The following is a 19,266-nucleotide window of genomic DNA, read 5'->3' on the forward strand; positions in this document are numbered from 1 at the left end:
TGAAATCAACAAAGTCGAATCATTCCTTCATTTAAAATTATTTAGATTACTATTTAGTTTTTGCTGAATTTTAGAGTATTATATAAGTAAGTAAGTATTTGAGTACAACTAGCGGCTAGAGTATTTAAGTCACATTATACATAAGCACTTGGGCCTACTGTTCTTTCATGTTGATCATTAATGATGTTTCTTTGGAGGTGTTGCATTGTGTCCAATGTGTGAGAAACACTTTGTAAGAGAAAGTGAATTTGCATCTTAGCTGGCAGGATTTGAAATCACAATATTGTCTTACCGTGAGTGTAACCTGATTCTTGGAACGTGCTGCTTTATGGAGAGCTGTCATGCCATCTGTGGCTCTGAAATCCAAGTGAGCACCTCCACTCTTAAGAGTCTTGATCATCTCCACGTTGACCAGATGTGCTGTGAAGGTCAAAGGGCTCTCTGAAAGCAAGACAATGGTTTAAGGAGGTAATTAATGTTTTAACTAATATGTTTGTGTTAGTGTAGCTACCATATTTTCAGCACTATAATGCAGACCCAAAGGACTGGCAAAATGGACCTAACAATCCAATGTGCCTTATATATATGGATTTATATTAGTTAACCATGGCATGACATTCCCCTTAGTGGATGCATAACGCAACCCCTCAACCACTACATTTACTGAGCCTTATAATTCAGTGAGTCATATATATGGAAACAATTTTATAATAGCCCATCTACCATATTGATAAAACATTATCGGTTTTACAAAAAAAGTCCTTTAAAGAATCCCGTATAAAAGTAATTGCATATTTTATCATTTGTTTAGTTTTTGTATAAGGTCTCTATTAGAAAAGTGAACCCTGGTTGTCTCATACATTTCAGAAACCGCAAGCATTTGACCCAGCCTCATTGTCCTTCTTTCAACTATGGAGTGCTCAGTGTTGTTGCTAATGAATGAAGAATATGACATATTTTACTCCTTCATTTTATGGTAGCTGTTTCATTTTGATATAGTACCACAGTAGGATTAAAACTATTGTTCTCAACTCAATCACAATGAACAAAAGGTATTTTGTTTGAGTTTCTGTTTTAAGGTGTGGTCCAGGTGATAAGTGGTCCCAGGTGATGAGTGGTCCAGATGAAATCAGGGACAAAGGGATCCCCGCGGAGAGGGCGATGGTCCAGATGATACCAGACACAAATGAATTCCTGCGGAGAGGGCGACCATGCCAGATGTGGATTCAAGGACAAGCAGATTCTAGGAGAGGACACCCCCGCAGAACGTCGTGGGACAGTCCACATATCATTAAACTCAGCGAATGAATATTCATCTGTGTTATACTATAATTGGGCAAACGCGGGTTTGGACTTTAGTCTCTTTCATCCTCCACTGAAGCAGGGCGACGCTCAGCTGGTTTTATATTTGGGAAAGGGACCCGGAGCTCTGTAAGGATCAATATCTAGAATAAATCATCTGTGGAGTAACGCGCATACCCTGTTCTCTTCCTTCGATGCTGAACACGCACAACTTGTTAGATGGGATCAGACTGAGTTAAGGAATTATGGTTAGGTGCTAAAACTATACGTCTAACAATTTGGCGACCCTGTCCGTGAGTCGGGGGGGAGAGAGGCTGCGTAGACAAATAGGGGTCCGACAGAAATACGACTCACGTCTGGGACATGTTAAATGGTTTATAACGTCTGGGACGGGATTATTGGTCAAGTCGGCGAACTTGAGACTACACAGGTTGGCAGTCCGGGACTGTTCAGAAACTTCTTCGGCGACTTCTTAAAGCAGGCCTGAAATCAACTAAAGGTGAGCAGAATTCCTGTTTCTATAATGTCAAAATTCTGCTATTGGATTGTTTAAATTACTGAGAAGTCGCAGTAGAAATTTCACTTATATAGTCCGAGTATTTGTTCGAGGAACATTGTCGTGATTATATTGAAATCAGGGATTTCAGGATACCTGTAGTAGGTAAAGAATCTGGGATTCTTAAAGTATTTGTTCAGGGAACATTACTGTGATTGAAATAAAGGAATCGAGGATTCCTAAACGGTCGTATTAAAATAAGTCTTCGGCAGGGAAACAACTGGGTCCACAGAGGTTTTATTCTTAGATCGATCCTAATAAAATTCTAAATTTCTTGATTCCTAGAATTGAATATACTCAAATTCTAAATTTAACCGGTGATTTGTGATGACTGCGTTGGTAAAAATGCGAGGAGAGGTTGAAAATGTGTGTGTGTGTGTTTGTGTGTGTGTGTGTGTGTGTGTGTGCGTGCGTGCGTGTGCGTGCGTGTGTGTGCGTTTTGAGAGGAATGGGGAGAAAGATGCTGAATGAGAATGGAATGGAATGAATTGATGAGTTTGTATGGAGATGTAGAGGCACAGGTTTTCAAAGACAAGCTAAATTAAATGTGAGTTGGAGAAATAATTTTGTACGTTGAAAGGAAATTTACATTGTACAGGTCAAAAGCGTTTGTCCGTAGCGTTGAAAAAAGGAGCATGACGTCACAGCTAAGGCAGAACTAAAAAATAAAAATAAAAAAAGCGGAGGGAGGTGATTAGGAGGAGGCGTGATATAGTGATATATGGTTCTTAGAGATATGGCACTAAATAAATTCCCCCCCCCTCTGGTGAGGGGAGGAAGTTCATGGCGGAGGAGGCTCCTGGCATGGAGTGGACAGAGTTGTGCGCTTGACACGAGACGGGCCATATAGCGGCTATTGTCGAGGGTGTTCCGGAACCTTTGATCTCTACTGTGTTGAAACTCCAACTTTCCAAATTACCAGGAATGTGGTGGGGCCCGAGATGGTCAGTGACATGGTCGATACGGTGGTCGCTGGCGTGGTTTCTCTGGTGGCCGGGGAAGAAGGTACTCGGGACAGGGCCAACAAGGCAACTTTTTATATGTGGCGGTATTGGACACTGGAGATGTGATTGCCCCAGTCAACAACGGCAACCGCAACAACTGTTCCCATGGCAACCCCAAGCACAGCAGTATGGCCCACTACAGCAACAGCGGCCTACGCGTGGGGGAGGACGAGGCACTGGCAGACCATGGCGGCCGCAGCAGCCGGCCCAGTCACCTGGACAATATTACCACGGCGGAGATGATTCTTACGGACCATTATCCTCCAAACTCCGAATAGAGGTGCCCGAGAGGCTCCTATGAATTTGATGGGAAGAGACTTGTTGATGTCTATTGGAGCTACCATCTTATGTGGACCGGATGGCCTCACAGTGACTTTACCAAATGGTGCAAAGATTCCGTGTTCACAACCAATATGAACATGTGGACAGTGGTGGACAATCTATAGGTCACGTCTTGAGCCTGAAACTCCGGCCACTGGGGGACTGTTGTCTGTAGATCACCGGTGGAAATCATTCATTGACTGACTCCGGCCTTACCATCCACCCATGGATGATTTTCATTGTACGTTGTTTTATGACATAGAAGATGATTTAGTCTATCGAGACCGTTTTCAGAAGGTTCTTGGAGCACCCTGGCAGTTGAAAGACTTTGGCTCTGTCTCCTGGTCATGAGGCTCGCCGGCTCGGTCCAATGGTCATGGCCAGCACCCCTTCACAGATGCGCACACCCCTCACCCGACAAACAAAAAGAGGGGGGTCGCCCAAAGATACAGAGAGATGTAGAAAGAGAGATAGTTGACAGTATTGGGATATATTAGTGACAAATTATGGGTCCTCTATTAAACACTGAAATTTATATTAGGAAATGCATAGTCACTTATATAGTCCGAGTATTTGTTCGAGGAACATTGTCGTGATTATATTGAAATCAGGGATTTCAGGATACCTGTAGTAGGTAAAGAATCTGGGATTCTTAAAGTATTTGTTCAGGGAACATTACTGTGATTGAAATAAAGGAATCGAGGATTCCTAAATGGTCATATTAAAATAAGTCTTCGGCAGGGAAACGACTGGGTCCACAGAGGTTTTATTCTTAGATCGATCCTAATAAAATTCTAAATTTCTGGATTCCTAGAATTGAATATACTCAAATTCTAAATTTAACCGGTGATTTGTGATGACTGCGTTGGTAAAAATGCGAGGAGAGGTTGAAAATGTGTGTGTGTGTGTGTTTGTGTGTGTTTGTGTGTGTTTGTGTGTGTGTGTGTGTGCGTGTGTGCGTGTGCGTGCGTGTGCGTGCGTGTGTGTGCGTGTGTGTGTGCGTTTTGAGAGGAATGGGGAGAAAGATGCTGAATGAGAATGGAATGGAATGAATTGATGAGTTTGTATGGAGATGTAGAGGCACAGGTTTTCAAAGACAAGCTAAATTAAATGTGAGTTGGAGAAATAATTTTGTACGTTGAAAGGAAATTTACATTGTACAGGTCAAAAGCGTTTGTCCGTAGCGTTGAAAAAAGGAGCATGACATCACAGCTAAGGCAGAACTAAAAAATAAAAATAAAAAAAAGCGGAGGGAGGTGATTAGGAGGAGGCGTGATATAGTGATATATGGTTCTTAGAGATATGGCACTAAATAAATTCCCCCCCTCTGGTGAGGGGAGGAAGTTCATGGCGGAGGAGGCTCCTGGCATGGAGTGGACAGAGTTGTGCGCTTGACACGAGACGGGCCATGTAGCGGCTATTGTCGAGGGTGTTCCGGAACCTTTGATCTCTACTGTGTTGAAACATATCATATATCATTAAACTCAGCGAATGAATATTCATCTGTGTTATACTATAATTGGGCAAACGCGGGTTTGGACTTTAGTCTCTTTCATCCTCCACTGAAGCAGGGCGACGCTCAGCTGGTTTTATTTTTGGGAAAGGGACCCGGAGCTCTGTAAGGATCAATATCTAGAATAAATCATCTGTGGAGTAACGCGCATACCCTGTTCTCTTCCTTCGATGCTGAACACGCACAACTTGTTAGACGGGATCAGACTGAGTTAAGGAATTATGGTTAGGTGCTAAAACTATATGTCTAACATGAAGGTAAAGTAACACAGACTTACCACCAGTTTCACTGTCATGGTAGTTGGGATCAAAACCTCTTTCTAACATTTTTGAAACTTTGTCCACCTGATTATGAAGTATGAGGTCCATAAACTTCTTCAGATTAGCCTGGATAACCATAAAAGACAAACTATTAGAATGAAATATAAATATAGCTAAATGTAGGTTAGAGGGTCATAATAGAAGAACTGGTTTAACAATAACTGACTTGGCAAAGCAATGTAATGAAAATATTTTTGGGGGGGGCATGTTTTAACTAGCCAATGTAATAAAAGGATACTGAAATGAAGATGTAGGGGCATGGGCCATTTCATTGAGAAAGTGGTGACAGAGTATGATGGATTTTTTTTTCCGGTTCTATTCCCACTCGCTTTTATTCCAGACCACATCATAAAAATAGATTATAGAGCAATTCCCTGAAGAGTATGAGAAAATGAGGGATGAGAAAGCAGTTTGAAAAAGAAAAAACCTCAGCATTTTAGTCACCAGAAAAATTAATTGGGGTGACTACATTTATCATTCTGTCTGTAAAAACAAAATATTTAATTGAAATACTGCAAATGCAAGATGTTCCCCTCTGTGATTGGACACCAAATCAGGGCCCTTAACAGTAACAATAACAGAATATCTGGAGAAAGAACAGCCACTAATGTGCTACTACAGGCTGAACGCTGTGGTCAGTTCACATGTAACATGTTATTGTCATTGGACTGGAGTATCATTCCGTAAACTGTACTGGACTATTCTACACTTATTCCTAATGGTTTTGAAATTTTAATTAAGTATCAATAATCATGTATGATGAGTATGTTATGTGTAGTTGGCAATTTGGGATGATTTGTATGCTTTTCGCCTATTGTGTCCCTCGTGGGTTTCCTTCCCTCGTGTGACCAGGTGTGTAGACGTTGTAATCAACCCCTGTTCTGTCTATATACAGTGCCTAGAATCTAGATGCATTTTGTCTTGCCATTTCCTCTTTTGTAGCTAGTGATTTTTGCCCATTTCTTTTAGTCGCAGTTGAAAATTCCTCCTAATTATTGAGGTTCTTTGATATACAAAAGGAGTAGCATGCAATTACGGCATAAATGAATCTACACTGTGGCGTTCTTTTGTACATAATTCAGCTGGTAGGAACAATTTTAATGTTAATGGTCTTCGCCGTGCGGTTAAAATGGAGACACAGAAAGTGAATGCACACAATCTGTATGCTGCAAATAAATAAAAATAAATTCTTGTGAGGTGAAGATGTCTGAGGTTGTAGCGGCTGGTCTCCCCTCCCAGGTTGCCGTGCTGCATGTTGCAGTGACCGTTTTTCTCCCTGAATCGCTGCCACTTTCCTTGGCCACCAGCGCGCAGGTGCTGTTGTTCACCACCCAAAACCTGCATCTTCCGAGGTGGGAAACTGCAAATTCTTGTGTGGAAAAAAACACCCCGACTTCGAGGAAGAAAAAAATGGACCAGCATTATGATGGATTTACGCTGTAGAAGCTGCCATGACGATAGGATGTCAACACACTGCATGGAGGCATTCGGAAGAAGACCGATGATGACGTTCTCGCAGCCATTCAATTTGGCAATCATCTTGAGAGTGTCAAAACAACAACAGCAATATTTGTACAACAAAAATGCCTTTCAAATCTTGGTCTAAAGCTCCAATAACCTGTTTTTTAAATTATTTAAATCAAGTGGAGAGGAACTATTTCCATTGTGAGTGCATTAATTAAAGTACTACTTAATTTTTTTTAATTATAGATTATATTTAGATATTAATACTATATATATTATAGGGGCGGCCCGGCGGTTGAGTGGTTAGCGCCTTGGCCTCACAATTGTGGACCTGGGTTCAAATCCAGGTCGGTCCACCTGTGTGGAGTTTGCATGTGTTTTGCATGGGTACTCCGGTTTCCTCCCACTTTCCAAAAACATGCAAGGCAGGCTGATTGGACACTCTAAACTGCCCCTAGGTATGAATATCAGCGAGAATGGTTGTTTGTCTCCTTGTGCCCTGCGATTGGTTGGCCACCAATTCCGATCGTTATTTTATTTTGACATTTTTTCAAGGATGCACTGCTTCTTGCTTGACAATACACTCTACTGGGCTCTCATTGGCTGTCTCACAACAACCCTCCATGTTTCTTTGACCACCATTGTGTCCTTGAACTTATGCTTAGAAGAAGCTGTGGCTGAGTGCTCGACGGACTCCCAGTCGACAACAACTCTTCATGTTTCAAGATTCTCTTGTGGTTTTTTTAACCACCGTTTGTCGTTGTGGGCTTGAACTTTTGCTTGGAGGAAGCTGTGGCTGCCGAGTGCCTTCGACAAACTCGCAGTCGTGCCTCAACCTGAACCGCAGCCTGCGGTGGGCGAAATTGTGTCGCGGTGAGTTGACGAGTTGGTCGACGAGCACCAAAACGAACTCTCAACGGAGCAGTAGTTAATGCAACGCTCGGCAATACACAAGGAATTCAACGGGAAGGTGGCTGAGGAGGAAGCAGACACCATTCCAACACCACAAATAAGAGAAAAAACGGAACCCGGTCGTTTCGTCGACGGACAGTTCGTCGAACGGACGTTTCGTCGAACGGACGTTTCGTCGAACGGACGTTTCGTCGAACGGACGTTTCGTCGAACGGACGTTTCGTCGAACGGACGTTTCGTCGGACGGAAGTTTCGTCGAACGGACGTTTCGTCGAACGGACGTTTCGTCGAACGGACGTTTCGTCGAACGGACGTTTCGTCGAACGGACGTTTCGTCGAACGGACGTTTCGTCGAACGGACGTTTCGTCGAACGGACGTTTCGTCGAACGGACGTTTCCCCGAACGGACGTTTCCCCGAACGGACGTTTCCCCGAACGGACGTTTCCCCGAACGGACGTTTCCCCGAACGGACGTTTCCCCGAACGGACGTTTCCCCGAACGGACGTTTCCCCGAACGGACGTTTCGTCGAACGGACGTTTCGTCGAACGGACGTTTCGTCGCCGGGTTCGCTCGCTCTCAAAATTATAATCATGAGAGAGAGAGAGAGTTTACTGTTGAAAGTGATCAACCAGGTAATCTCTCGCTCTCAAAATTATAATCATGAGAGAGAGAGTGAGTTTGTAATGGCATTGACAATGTAGGAGTATTAATATCTAAATATTGCGATCAACCAGGTAATGTCTCGCTCTCAAAATTATAATCATGAGAGAGAGAGTGAGTTTGTATAATTGTATTGACAATGTAAGAGCATTAATATTAAAATTATCAATAAGTTGCGTATTATTGGCGTGTGTGTACATGTTACTCGTCACCGGATTCCCTCGCTCGCCCCACCCCCGGATTCGCTCGTATTGGCGTGTGAGTACAAGTTTTTCAAATTACGGCCCGCGGGCCATATACTACTTTCAACATTAAGAACATATTATTATTCAATGAAGGTGAAAATTTATTTTCAAATTTACTTTCAACATTAAGAACATATTATTATTCAACGAAGGAAAGCAGTCTTTAAATTGAGAGTGATGAGCGGTATTGCAGGGCAAAGGGAAATGAATGAGGTCATTGATTTTTACTATAATTTGGACAACGTCGGCGGACCGGATTAAAAAGCCTAAGGCCGTATATGGCCCGCGGGCCGTAGTTTGAAAAACTTGTACACACACTCCAATACGAGCGAATCCGGGGGCGCAGCGAGCGAGCGAATCCGGCGACGAGTAACATGTACACACACGCCAATAATACGCAACTTATTGATAATTTTGATATTAGATATTTAGATATTAATGCTCTTACATTGTCAATGCAATTACAAACTCACTCTCTCTCTCATGATTATAATTTTGAGACCGAGAGATTACCTGGTTGATCGCGATATTTAGATATTAATGCTCTTACATTGTCAATGCAATTACAAACTCACTCTCTCTCTTTCTCATGATTATAATTTTGAGAGTGAGAGATTACCTGGTTGATCGCTTTCAACAGTAAAATCTCTGTCTCTCTTTCTCTCATGATTATAATTTTGAGAGAGAGCAAACCCGGCGACGAAACGTCCGTTCGACGAAATGTCCGGCGACGAAATGTCGGGCAGCGAATCCATCGACGAAACGTCCGTTCGACGAAATGTCCGGCAGCGAATCCATCGACGAAACGTCCGTTCGACGAAACGCCTTTCGACGAAACGTCTGGTCACGCAGAAATACCACGTGCGATCATTTTTCTTACGATTTTCCCTTCAAAGAACTCCCTATTAAAGCCACGAATATGGAGGTAAAAATTGTGAATATGGGTGCGTCTTATAGGACAGAAATGGTAAAATTCAACGATTTTAAGGCAATTTTAAGGGTACAGCTTTTACGCGGAGGTGCCTAATATGCGAGAAAATACGGTACTTCCTTGCAAGCAAGTAGGACAATAATAATGAACTAAGGGCGAGCAGAGCATTCTTTAATAGCGAGGCCAAGCTTCTACTTTGTTGCAGGCAAATGTATAATAATATGAAATAAAAACCCTGAAACTTTTTCTAATTTGAAGATTTTCTTCTCTATTTTCTAAGTGCTTTGCCAGGCAGGATCCTGAACAGGGGGTGATGGCTTATTGGTATTTTTTAAATCATTATTATTATTATTTTCTAATACATCGTACCATCACTGGGCGACAGGATGTATCACTTGTTAGCACAACAACTCATAGTTTTATATTCAGACTTCGGTTTTAACTGTCTTGGGTACTAAAATTTCCTCCCACAGCCCAAAAATATACATCACAAAGTGATTGAACAACACCAATTTATATTAAGTGTAAATGTTTCTCTTGTGTACACAGAGGGACAGACAACCATTCGCACTCACAATCATACCACCACCGGTGGGAATCGAGCCTGCGCCTGCCCGCACCGAAGCCAGGTGAGTGAATTATTTAGAATGTATATGTAACTTTATTTTTTATGTTTATATGCAGGTCATGTATGCGTAGACACATTCTTACCTTTGTATGAAGTTTTGCAATCTCTTTCTCATCCAAATTGGACTGCCTGTACACTCGACTCTTATAGCGAAACTATAATGACAAGGACAAATGTAAAAGAATAAAATTAAATAAATAAAAAAACAACACTTTAAATAAGACGTGTAATACTATTAAACAAAGTTGAATGGTTAAATCCTTTCACCCCAAAAAGCAAGTGTATAAGAGTTGAAACCTTATAAGTAAACTGTTCCTGTTCTTGCATTTCTTTCTGATAGAATTATTATGGGGTGTTTCTATATGTTTTGTAAGCATTTTTAATAAGTAATAAGGCATTTTAATTACTTTTGTATAAGACTGGGACAAACTCGAGGTCACCCTGCTGGCTCCAGCTTGTTGACATAACACCTCACCCTCCAAGGACTGTTTACTGGGAGATAGACCTCGCAACCCAGCCACCCGGATGCAAGTTCGCAATGATCTACGAAGGACTCATAAATTGTTTTGTCTGGGACACCGGCAGTTTACCTTATAAAGAAATTATTATGCTTATACTGCAAATTCTTACGCAGGTGTTTTTCTTTCAATGGCAATTGTTTAAATCAGATTACCTTTGAATGTTTTGGTTATGTGCCGCTAAATGAACCGAAGAGTATGCCGCTCGTCAGAATGCACTGGGGGCTAAGACGACGTCACATGGCATTTTCCTTGCAAGTGTAACCAGAAATGTTGAGAGATGTTTTTCCTTTTTTAATTAAATATTACTAATAATGATTTAAAAGGTTTGAATCATTATTCTAACACTTTCCAAAGAACACCTTGAATCCTAACACAACTGCTGTCTGCACTGAGCAAACTAAGTATTTTAAAATGTTGAGCAAAATAAAAAGTACAAATATCAGCGTCTTCATCAACATGCTGGAAGACTCCTGTTTGCATTGTGACTCAATTTGAGCCTTTGATTAGAGAAAGAGTATGGCTGCAAAGTGGGGTGTGCGAGCTCTCGGTAGCCCCAACTTGCAATATGGGGGCCTCGACGGTTACCGGGAGTGTAAGTCATTCTCCATCGAGAATTGATGATAAGAACTGAGAGCAAGATAGGGGAAACAACTGATTAATGAAATGGAACCTGTGATGAAAAGCCAATGAACTGAAAATAACAAGGATTGTAATATAAAACTAAAGTTAACATTTTTTTGCCTCAATCCAAAGGCAGATGAAAATATCCTAGATAAAAAGCATGAAATATGGCACCCGCATACTCTTATATTAAATTGTGTTTAAACAATTGACTGATTGATTGGTGACTGTGGTGAAGCAAAATTGAAGTTAGCAAAATAGAATGTGTATATTAAAACAATATTGAGAAAAATAGAAGCCTGGAGAAGAATGTTGCGCTATGACTGGCAAGCATAATGTTTACATTCCAAACAAAAAGACAATGATAGTCCGCTGTCATGAGTTAGACTGAAAACTAAAATAAATACTACATCAAGATATTAAAATTGCATTGCTATTGTTGCTAAATCAACTTAAGGGTGATTGTGGATAATTAAAGTAACAAATTTAATGCATTGTAGACATCTTGAAGTCACAAGTTTTAAAAGTCTTTGTTACTCATTTGTATGTCATGTTTTTTCATCTCATCTCATTTTCTGAATCGCTTTATCCTCATTAGGGTCACGGGGGGTTCTGGAGCCAATCCCAGCTGTCTCCGGGCCAGAGGCGGGTGACACATTGAATCGGTGGCCAGCCGATCGCAGATGTCATGTTTTGGTTACATAAAAACACTCCTTAGCTGCTGTGATTACACTCACAAAAAGTGTGAACATTTTTTCAATTGACAAGAAATATTTAATTATTTTAATACATCTTAGAAATGTGTATTTCTAACAGAGAATGAATCAACATTATGAGTTCATTTTAAATTTGTGATTAATGTGCCAATAAAAGTGTATTTTACTGGAATTCAAAGTGATAAGATTTGTCATTAATTCAAGATTTAATTCAACATTTTGTGAGAACAATTGGGAATTTCGAATGCAATACTTGACTGCATCCCGTGTTGTAATTTGCAATAAAAAAAGGTCCTGATCTTGTAAAAATGTGAGAATAAAATAATATTTGGAAAAACTGTAATTTACTTTAACATATAAATAAATAATTGGAGACACAAAATTTGAGTTAGAAAAAAGCTAAACAGCAGTAAAGCTGTATATTTACTTGTATGTTGGTAATAAAAGTAGGTAGCCACTCCCCTGTCTTCCGCTTGATACTAGGACTCAGGACTGAAGAAAAAAACAGATACCGTATTTTCACAAATATAAAACGCACGTGTGATAGGGCGTAGTCTCATTTGCGGGTATATTTTCTGTTTTTTGTCAATACATTGAGCGCTTCTTCAAAAAAGGCATTAGCATGACACTAGGCTAGCATATGTTATGCTAGCAGCTAGCGTATGTTATGCTAGCCACTAGCTTACCTATGTTTTGCTATCTGCTAGCGTATGTTATGCTAGCCGCTAGCGCATGTTATGCTAGCTGCTAGCGTAAGTTAGGCTGGCCGCTAGCGTGTTTTTTTAAAGATAGCACGAGCAAAACTAAGTTTGATAATGCTTTATTGAGGTAAAAGGTACACTCTGCATTCTGGAAATTTCATTGTGACAGTAGCAAGAAAAGGCATAGTTATACGTTAGACAGTACAGTCGCAAAGGCCGCAGAACAACAAAGCAAATCAAAGTCAATGGGATCATTAAGAATCACCAGAGCAAAAACACAAAACGAGCAAGAGTGGACGGAGCTACCGCCACCGGCTGCCACGTGAACGGCGCCATCTTGGTTTCGGTAGCAAAAAACGGATAGACTCAAAAAGAAGTTGTAAAGTTGGACAAAAACTGGAACCACACACAGGAAGTCCTCCACGAGATGGGGAACCCCTACAGACTGCGACCGAGGCAGGGAACATGCAGAGTCACTCCTCCAAGCCCATCCGCACAGTTCCTCAGTAGTCTGGAGCCAAAGACAACAGCAGCAGAGTAGGGCACCTCGACTCTGTTGCTGGTAAGCGCCGACAGCTCTTCCATCTTATCCCACGATGGAATGGTTGGTCAGAAGCGTTGCCTCTTCTCCCGGCACTTTTTTCCAGCTCCGAATCTCCGGCGGCACCGAGGTGTTGCTCCTTCCACTGCGTATTGTAACAGCTAGTCCCATGTGTGTGACAGCGTAGGCATGGCTGAATGGTTTCAAAAAAGAAGTAGCCGAAAGAAGCCAGGCTAACAGAACAAGGAAAGTTGTAAAAACATTAAAGTAAAAAGTATAAAGTACAAAGTAAAGTAAAAAGGAATGTATTAAGAAATATTAAAATTTAATAAAAAAAAGATAGAAGGGCTGTAAAACACGAAAAACATGAGAGTGTACAGAGCTACTGCCACTGGCTCCCGCGTGATCTTGGATTTTTTTTTTGTGTGTCTTTACTTTTCGCCTCTTGTGTCCCTCTGGGCTTCCCTTCCTCCTATGACCAGTTGCTCGTTATTGATAATCAGCCCTTGTCTGTCTATTTAAATTATGTGTGTTTGTTCGCCTTTGTAGGATTGTCTGCTTTGTTTGTACCATGCCACGTTTTGTTGTCAAGTTCCTCATTACCCCATGTCTTTCACGTCAAGTTTGATTTTGTTGTTTGATTTCTAAGTCCTTGATATTTCCTAAAGAGGGACGTTTTTTTCCGTAGTGCTTATCCTCACAAGGGTCGTGAAGGTGCTGGAGCCTATCCTAGCCAACTGTTGGCAGTTGGTAGGGGACACATGATAATATAACATACATAATTTTTCTATACATTTGCATCTGATTGGGTATGGCCGTACCACCTCACCTGGATGCTCTCAATATGGGAGTCCGCTCCGAGCCTCTCCCAGATGACATAGCTTCTCACCCTGACATGAAAATCTATTAAAACCCAAATATGCTTTAATTGCATAAATAATTAAAAAAATCCAAGACCCACAAAATGTCAATTATATCATTTCTGCTACGTAATTACATGTTTTAAAAAGATTACAAAAAAGGAACTACCTCCAAACAGGGGACACCTTTGCTGATTGGCTGAGGGTAGTCTTGCAGGATGCATTCTTCATCCAGAAACTTGCAATCTCTCCCACTGCTCGCAGGCTGAAAAAGCCCAAAGTTCAGGACATCCTTCAAGCTCTGATGAAGTGTAGACAGGATCCTTTGCTTGGCTACCCAGACTGTTTCATTAGGGTTGAACCGCATGCATTTCTAGTTTTGTAAGTAGGAGAGAAAGAAAAAAACAAGAAAAATTAAGTAGTAGTAATTTAGTAGAAATCAACACATTTTTTTTATTTTTTTATTTAAAATTCTGTGCAAATATAACATTCCTATCCCATCCAAGAGACAACATTTTACTGACTTGGCAGAATACTTATTGAATAAAAGATGTTTGAAAAATAACTCATGTTTTTTTTTTTTGAAGATTGAATAAAGCACAGTGATGACATGTCCAGGCTTTGCGTGGTCCCATATTTGATATTGTTCAGTCAGTGGCAAAGCTCAGGCTTGTGCTCTATTTCTTTTATAGCAGTGAAATCACCATTTTACAATTGCCCCTGTCAGTATTTGGGAGATCAATGAAGCTCATACAATTTGGAAGTAACTTTCACAACTAGTGGAAGACGTCTTGGGATGCCAGTACAGTTTTAACCAATCAATTGCAAGTGTCTCAGATTGTCTGTTTAGTGGGCAGTCTAACCAGAAAGAGAGGTATTCATTAGGGAAGGGTGGATTTTTTTCATTTTCTGAATTGCTTTATTCTCATTAGGGTCGCGGGGGGTTCTGGAGCCTATCCCAGCTGACTCCGGGCCAGAGGCACAGGAGACCCTGAATCGATGGTCAGCCGATCGCAGGGCACAAGGAGACGGACAACCATGCACACTCACACCGATACCTAGGGGCAATTTAGAGTGTCCAATCAGCCTATCAGGCATGTTTTGGGAAAGTGGGAGGAAAACGGAGTACCCTAAGGAAAGCCACAAAGATCCAGAGAGAACATACAAACTCCATACAAATGGACCGACCTGGATCTGAACCCAGGACCCCAGAGCTATGAGGCCGACGTGCTAACCACTCCTCTGCCAGTCCATCTGGCTGGATTTCCCTATAAGAATTGAGGTTACAGTACATTGTGTGATTCAGTTGAGCATAAATCCCAAGCTTTTTCAACATGAAATCACATATTTTCTACACGGGCTTATAACAAGTTAATTTCAATTAATCCACCAGTAAATAGGGATTTTGATTTCATCTTAATATAAAGAGCTTCTTCAACTTAAAATAAAACGTTTATGTTTTTAATGTATTTAAAGTAGTTGGACCAGTTTAAATGGTTACCTTCAATATATGTACATTCATTCATTTTCCGTACCGCTTATCCTCACAAGGGTTCCAGGGGGTGCTGAAGCCTATCCCAGCCAATTATGGGCAGAAGACAGGTGACACCCTGAATTGGTTGCCAGCCAATCACAGGGCACAAGAAGACGGACAACCGTTCACGCTCACGCATATACGTCAGAGAAATTTAGTGTTCAACCAGCCTACCATGCAAGTTTCAGGGATTTGGGAGGAAACCAAAGCACCTAGAGAAAATGTGTGATTGTCTTAGATGACTCATGGACTGAGATTTGACACATTCAGTTTTTCAGTCAGTTAGTAGCTCTTTGCCCTCTCAAAGCTCGCAACTGGGAGATGATAAATAACAGAAAATTAAATAATGGATTCATTCATTTTCTGAACCACTTATCCTCACACGGGTACACAATAGGGGGTGCTGGAGCCTATCCCAGCTGGTATTAGGCCGGAGGCAGGGGACAGCCCATTACACTCATACATAAGGGCAATTTAGAGTGTCCAACCCACCTACCCAATGTTCCCTCTAATTTTTTGTTTGTCTGGGCAGAAAGACAACCTCTCTGAGCACACTGAGTACCAGTGTGAGCAACATCATCATTGCTCGCTATGGGCACACACCAGTATCACATCTGCCATAAGCAGGTGCATGTCTACTACACATAAATGATTTAGTAATAATAAAATGTAATGATTAATATCTATGAATGGGCGGCCCGGCGGATGAGTGGTTCGCGTGTCGGCCTCACAGCTCTGGGGTCCTGGGTTCAAATCCAGGTCGGTCCACCAGTATTGAATTTGCATATTCTCCCTGGGCCTGTGTGGGTTTTCTCTAAGTACTCCGTTTTCCTCCCACATCTCAAAAAGATGCATTCTAGGCTGATTTGACACTCTAAAATTTCCCCTAGGTATGGGTCTGAGTGTGCATGGCTGTCCGTCTCCTTGTGCCCTGCGATCGGCTGGCCACCGACACAGGGTGTCCTCCGCCCCTGACCCAAAGTCAGCAGGGATAGGCTCCAGTCCCCCCGCGAGTGATAAAGTGGATAAACCAGTTCAGAAAATGAATGAAAAAATATCTATGAATAAAAGATCTTCATAAATGCCATTAGAATATGCAAAAATCCGACTTAAATTTTACCTTATTTTACACATCTGTCCTTCTCACTTCTCATTCTCGTTCAAATGACTTTTCTGCTGAACGTGTCACTTGAGATAGTCAAGTTTCCATTTATATGCAATATTTTTTCCATGATTTTGCATTGATTTATTTAATAAGGGATAGCACATATTAATGAACATATTTATATTCATGTTAATGAACATATTATATTCTAATTTCCATTTATAGTCCATTGTGTAGGTTGAAGACAAACAATCACACATACTAGTCACACATGCACGCACGCACACACACAACCACACACACACAGCAGATTTAGACAGTTCTCGCCCCATTTCACCGCTTGTTCTTCTATTTGCACAGTAAAGTAAAAAGGAATGTATTAAGAAATATTAAAATGTAATTTAAAAAAGATAGAACGGCTGTAAAACACGAAAAACATAAGAGTGGACAGAGCTACTGCCACGTGAACGGCGCCATCATGGGGAGAAAAAAAGAGTTGGATTTTTTTTTTGTGCGCTCCATATGATTTGCTGTGCGCGGAGAAGACGAGAGTAGTGCGCAATTGCGCACGGGCGCAGCTTAGATGGAACATTGCACCTACCATGCATGTTTTTGGAATGTGGGAGGAAACCGGAGTACCCAGAGAAAACCCACTTATTCCCTGGGAGAACATCCAAACTCCACACGGGAGGGCCAACCTGAATTCGAACCCAGGACCCCAAGACTGTGAGGCCGACGCGCTAACCACTCATCTGCTGGGCTGCCTACATTTAAATAATTCATTCATTCATTTTCTGAACCGCTTCATCCTCACAAGTGTTGCGGGGGACAACACCCTGAATCAGTGGCCAGCCGATCGCAGGGCACGAGGAGACAGGCAACCATTCATGCTCACACTCATACACAGGGGCAATTTACTGTGTCCAACCAGCCTACCATGCATGTCTTTAGAATGTTGGAGGAAACCCATGCAGGCCAAGGGAGAACGTGCAAACTCCACACAAGTGGAAGGACCTGAAACCAGGACCCCAGCACTGCGAGGCCGACGCGCTAACCACTCACTCGCCGGGCCGTACATTCAAATAAATAAATGAAAAAATGTACCACTGAACAAATAGCAATTAATATAAATGTTTGCATGAGTTCATGTAAGGTTTCCAAATAATGCTTTGAAAAGACAAATTCAAATCACATAACTGTTACTAACTGTATGCAATTGGAACTGAAATTTTTTGAGTACATCAATCACAACATTTATAACAAGATAGTATAGAGCCTGACAAAAAAAACTCTCCTTTTAACAATAGTGTCTGCTTCTACACAGATGAACAATACATGCAGGTCATTGTATCTATGGAGAAATATTCAATTATTTATTTTAACAATAGAAGCTTCCATTTAAATGTTAAGAAAATTAAGATTAGTTATTAAAATAAAGATAACGGTGCTGGATTATGTTGTTGGATTTTTATCAATTGAATTCTGCAGAAAAACAAAAAATCATTTTATTAACTGTATGCATTGGACAGCAGACTCAAACAGTAGAAGCTTCAGTTCATTGGTAGGTGTAAATTTTTTTTTAATCTGTGCAGGTTGGAGCATCAACCTCATAAATGCAACAACCATGAATCTATAAATGACTAACAATACAATGTACAGCATGGGTTTTATTCCTAGAATCAACACAATGAATAGAATTACTACTCATGCCTCTGCTACACTCATTGACAGCATTCCCACAAATTGACACTAATGACCATCTCTCACTATTTACAATTAACAATACAAAACTTGGAGGAAAAATAGAGGGAAAAAACAATACACAGACGAGTAAAAACAGAGAAAGCAATAAACTCATTCAGAAATAAGATGCTGGATCAAAATTGAGAAATAATACATAACAATATGTACATAATGAATTCTTATTACAGCTACTCGATGGTGTAGTGGTTCTTCTGCCTGGCTTTGGAGCAGGCTGACTGAGTTCGATTCCCTCATGGTGGCAGTGCGATTGTGAGATTTAGTGGTTGTCTCTCTGTATGCCTAATGACTGACTGGCGACCGGTCTCGGGTGTTGTCTGCCTTTTGTCCGAAGACATCTGGATTAGGCTCCAGGAACCCCCGCAACCCTTTCCTGGATGGGCGGTATGGGAGATGAGTTTCTTATTACATAATAACATTTGTCCAACTAAGTAACGCAATTAAAGAAAAAGTTGCATGTAACATCTATTGATGTCTAAGGATTGAATAATGCATTTAAAAATAAGAACATACTTTAGTTGATTTCATTAAAGAGAAAAATACAGAGGAGGACCATGAATATAAACAATATAAAAATAAAGTAACTGCTATCATAAGAGCTAGCAAGAAATATTATAACACAAGATTATTAGAACACAATAAGATTAAAGGAACATGGATAACACTAAAATAATTTAGGAAAAAAATGAGCGCGACCCAACAGCTGAGTGGTTAGCACGTTGGCCTCACAGTTCTAGGGTCATGGGTTCGAACGCAGGTTGGTTCTCTTGTGTGGAGTTTGCATGTTCACGTCGGGCGTGCGTGGGTTTTCTCTGGGTACTCTGGTTACCTCCCACAGTCCAAAAACATGCATGGTAGGCTGGTTGGTCACTTTAAATTGCCCCTAGTTATGGCTGTGAGAGTGAATGGTTGTCCATCTCCTTGGCTGGCCACCGCCTTTGTGCCCAAAGTCAGCTGGGATGGACTCCACCATCCCTGACAACCTTTGTGAGGATAAACGCTTCAGAAAATGAATGAATGAATGAATGTAAAAAAAAAATGGCCATGA

General features: G+C 41.1%; 1 protein-coding gene across 4 annotated transcripts in view; it reads right to left on the reverse strand.

The window, feature by feature from the left end:
• LOC144066958 (SH3 and multiple ankyrin repeat domains protein 2-like) overlaps positions 1-19,266 on the reverse strand; it is a 228,529-nt gene that overhangs the window by 195,328 nt on the left and 13,935 nt on the right. For 3 of the 4 annotated variants that reach the window (XM_077590411.1, XM_077590404.1, XM_077590397.1), the window contains exons 3-6: positions 13,988-14,191; positions 9,942-10,013; positions 4,974-5,082; positions 293-441 (exon numbers count right to left, since the gene is read on the reverse strand). In XM_077590411.1, the coding sequence (XP_077446537.1) occupies positions 293-441; positions 4,974-5,082; positions 9,942-10,013; positions 13,988-14,191 (534 nt within the window). Of the gene's footprint in view, positions 1-292; positions 442-4,973; positions 5,083-9,941; positions 10,014-13,787; positions 13,849-13,987; positions 14,192-19,266 lie in introns of those variants that run through there. The other variant, XM_077590419.1, reaches the window with a different exon arrangement.

Source organism: Stigmatopora argus, chromosome 2 (genome assembly GCF_051989625.1).
Source record: "Stigmatopora argus isolate UIUO_Sarg chromosome 2, RoL_Sarg_1.0, whole genome shotgun sequence".
NCBI lineage: Eukaryota > Metazoa > Chordata > Actinopteri > Syngnathiformes > Syngnathidae > Stigmatopora > Stigmatopora argus.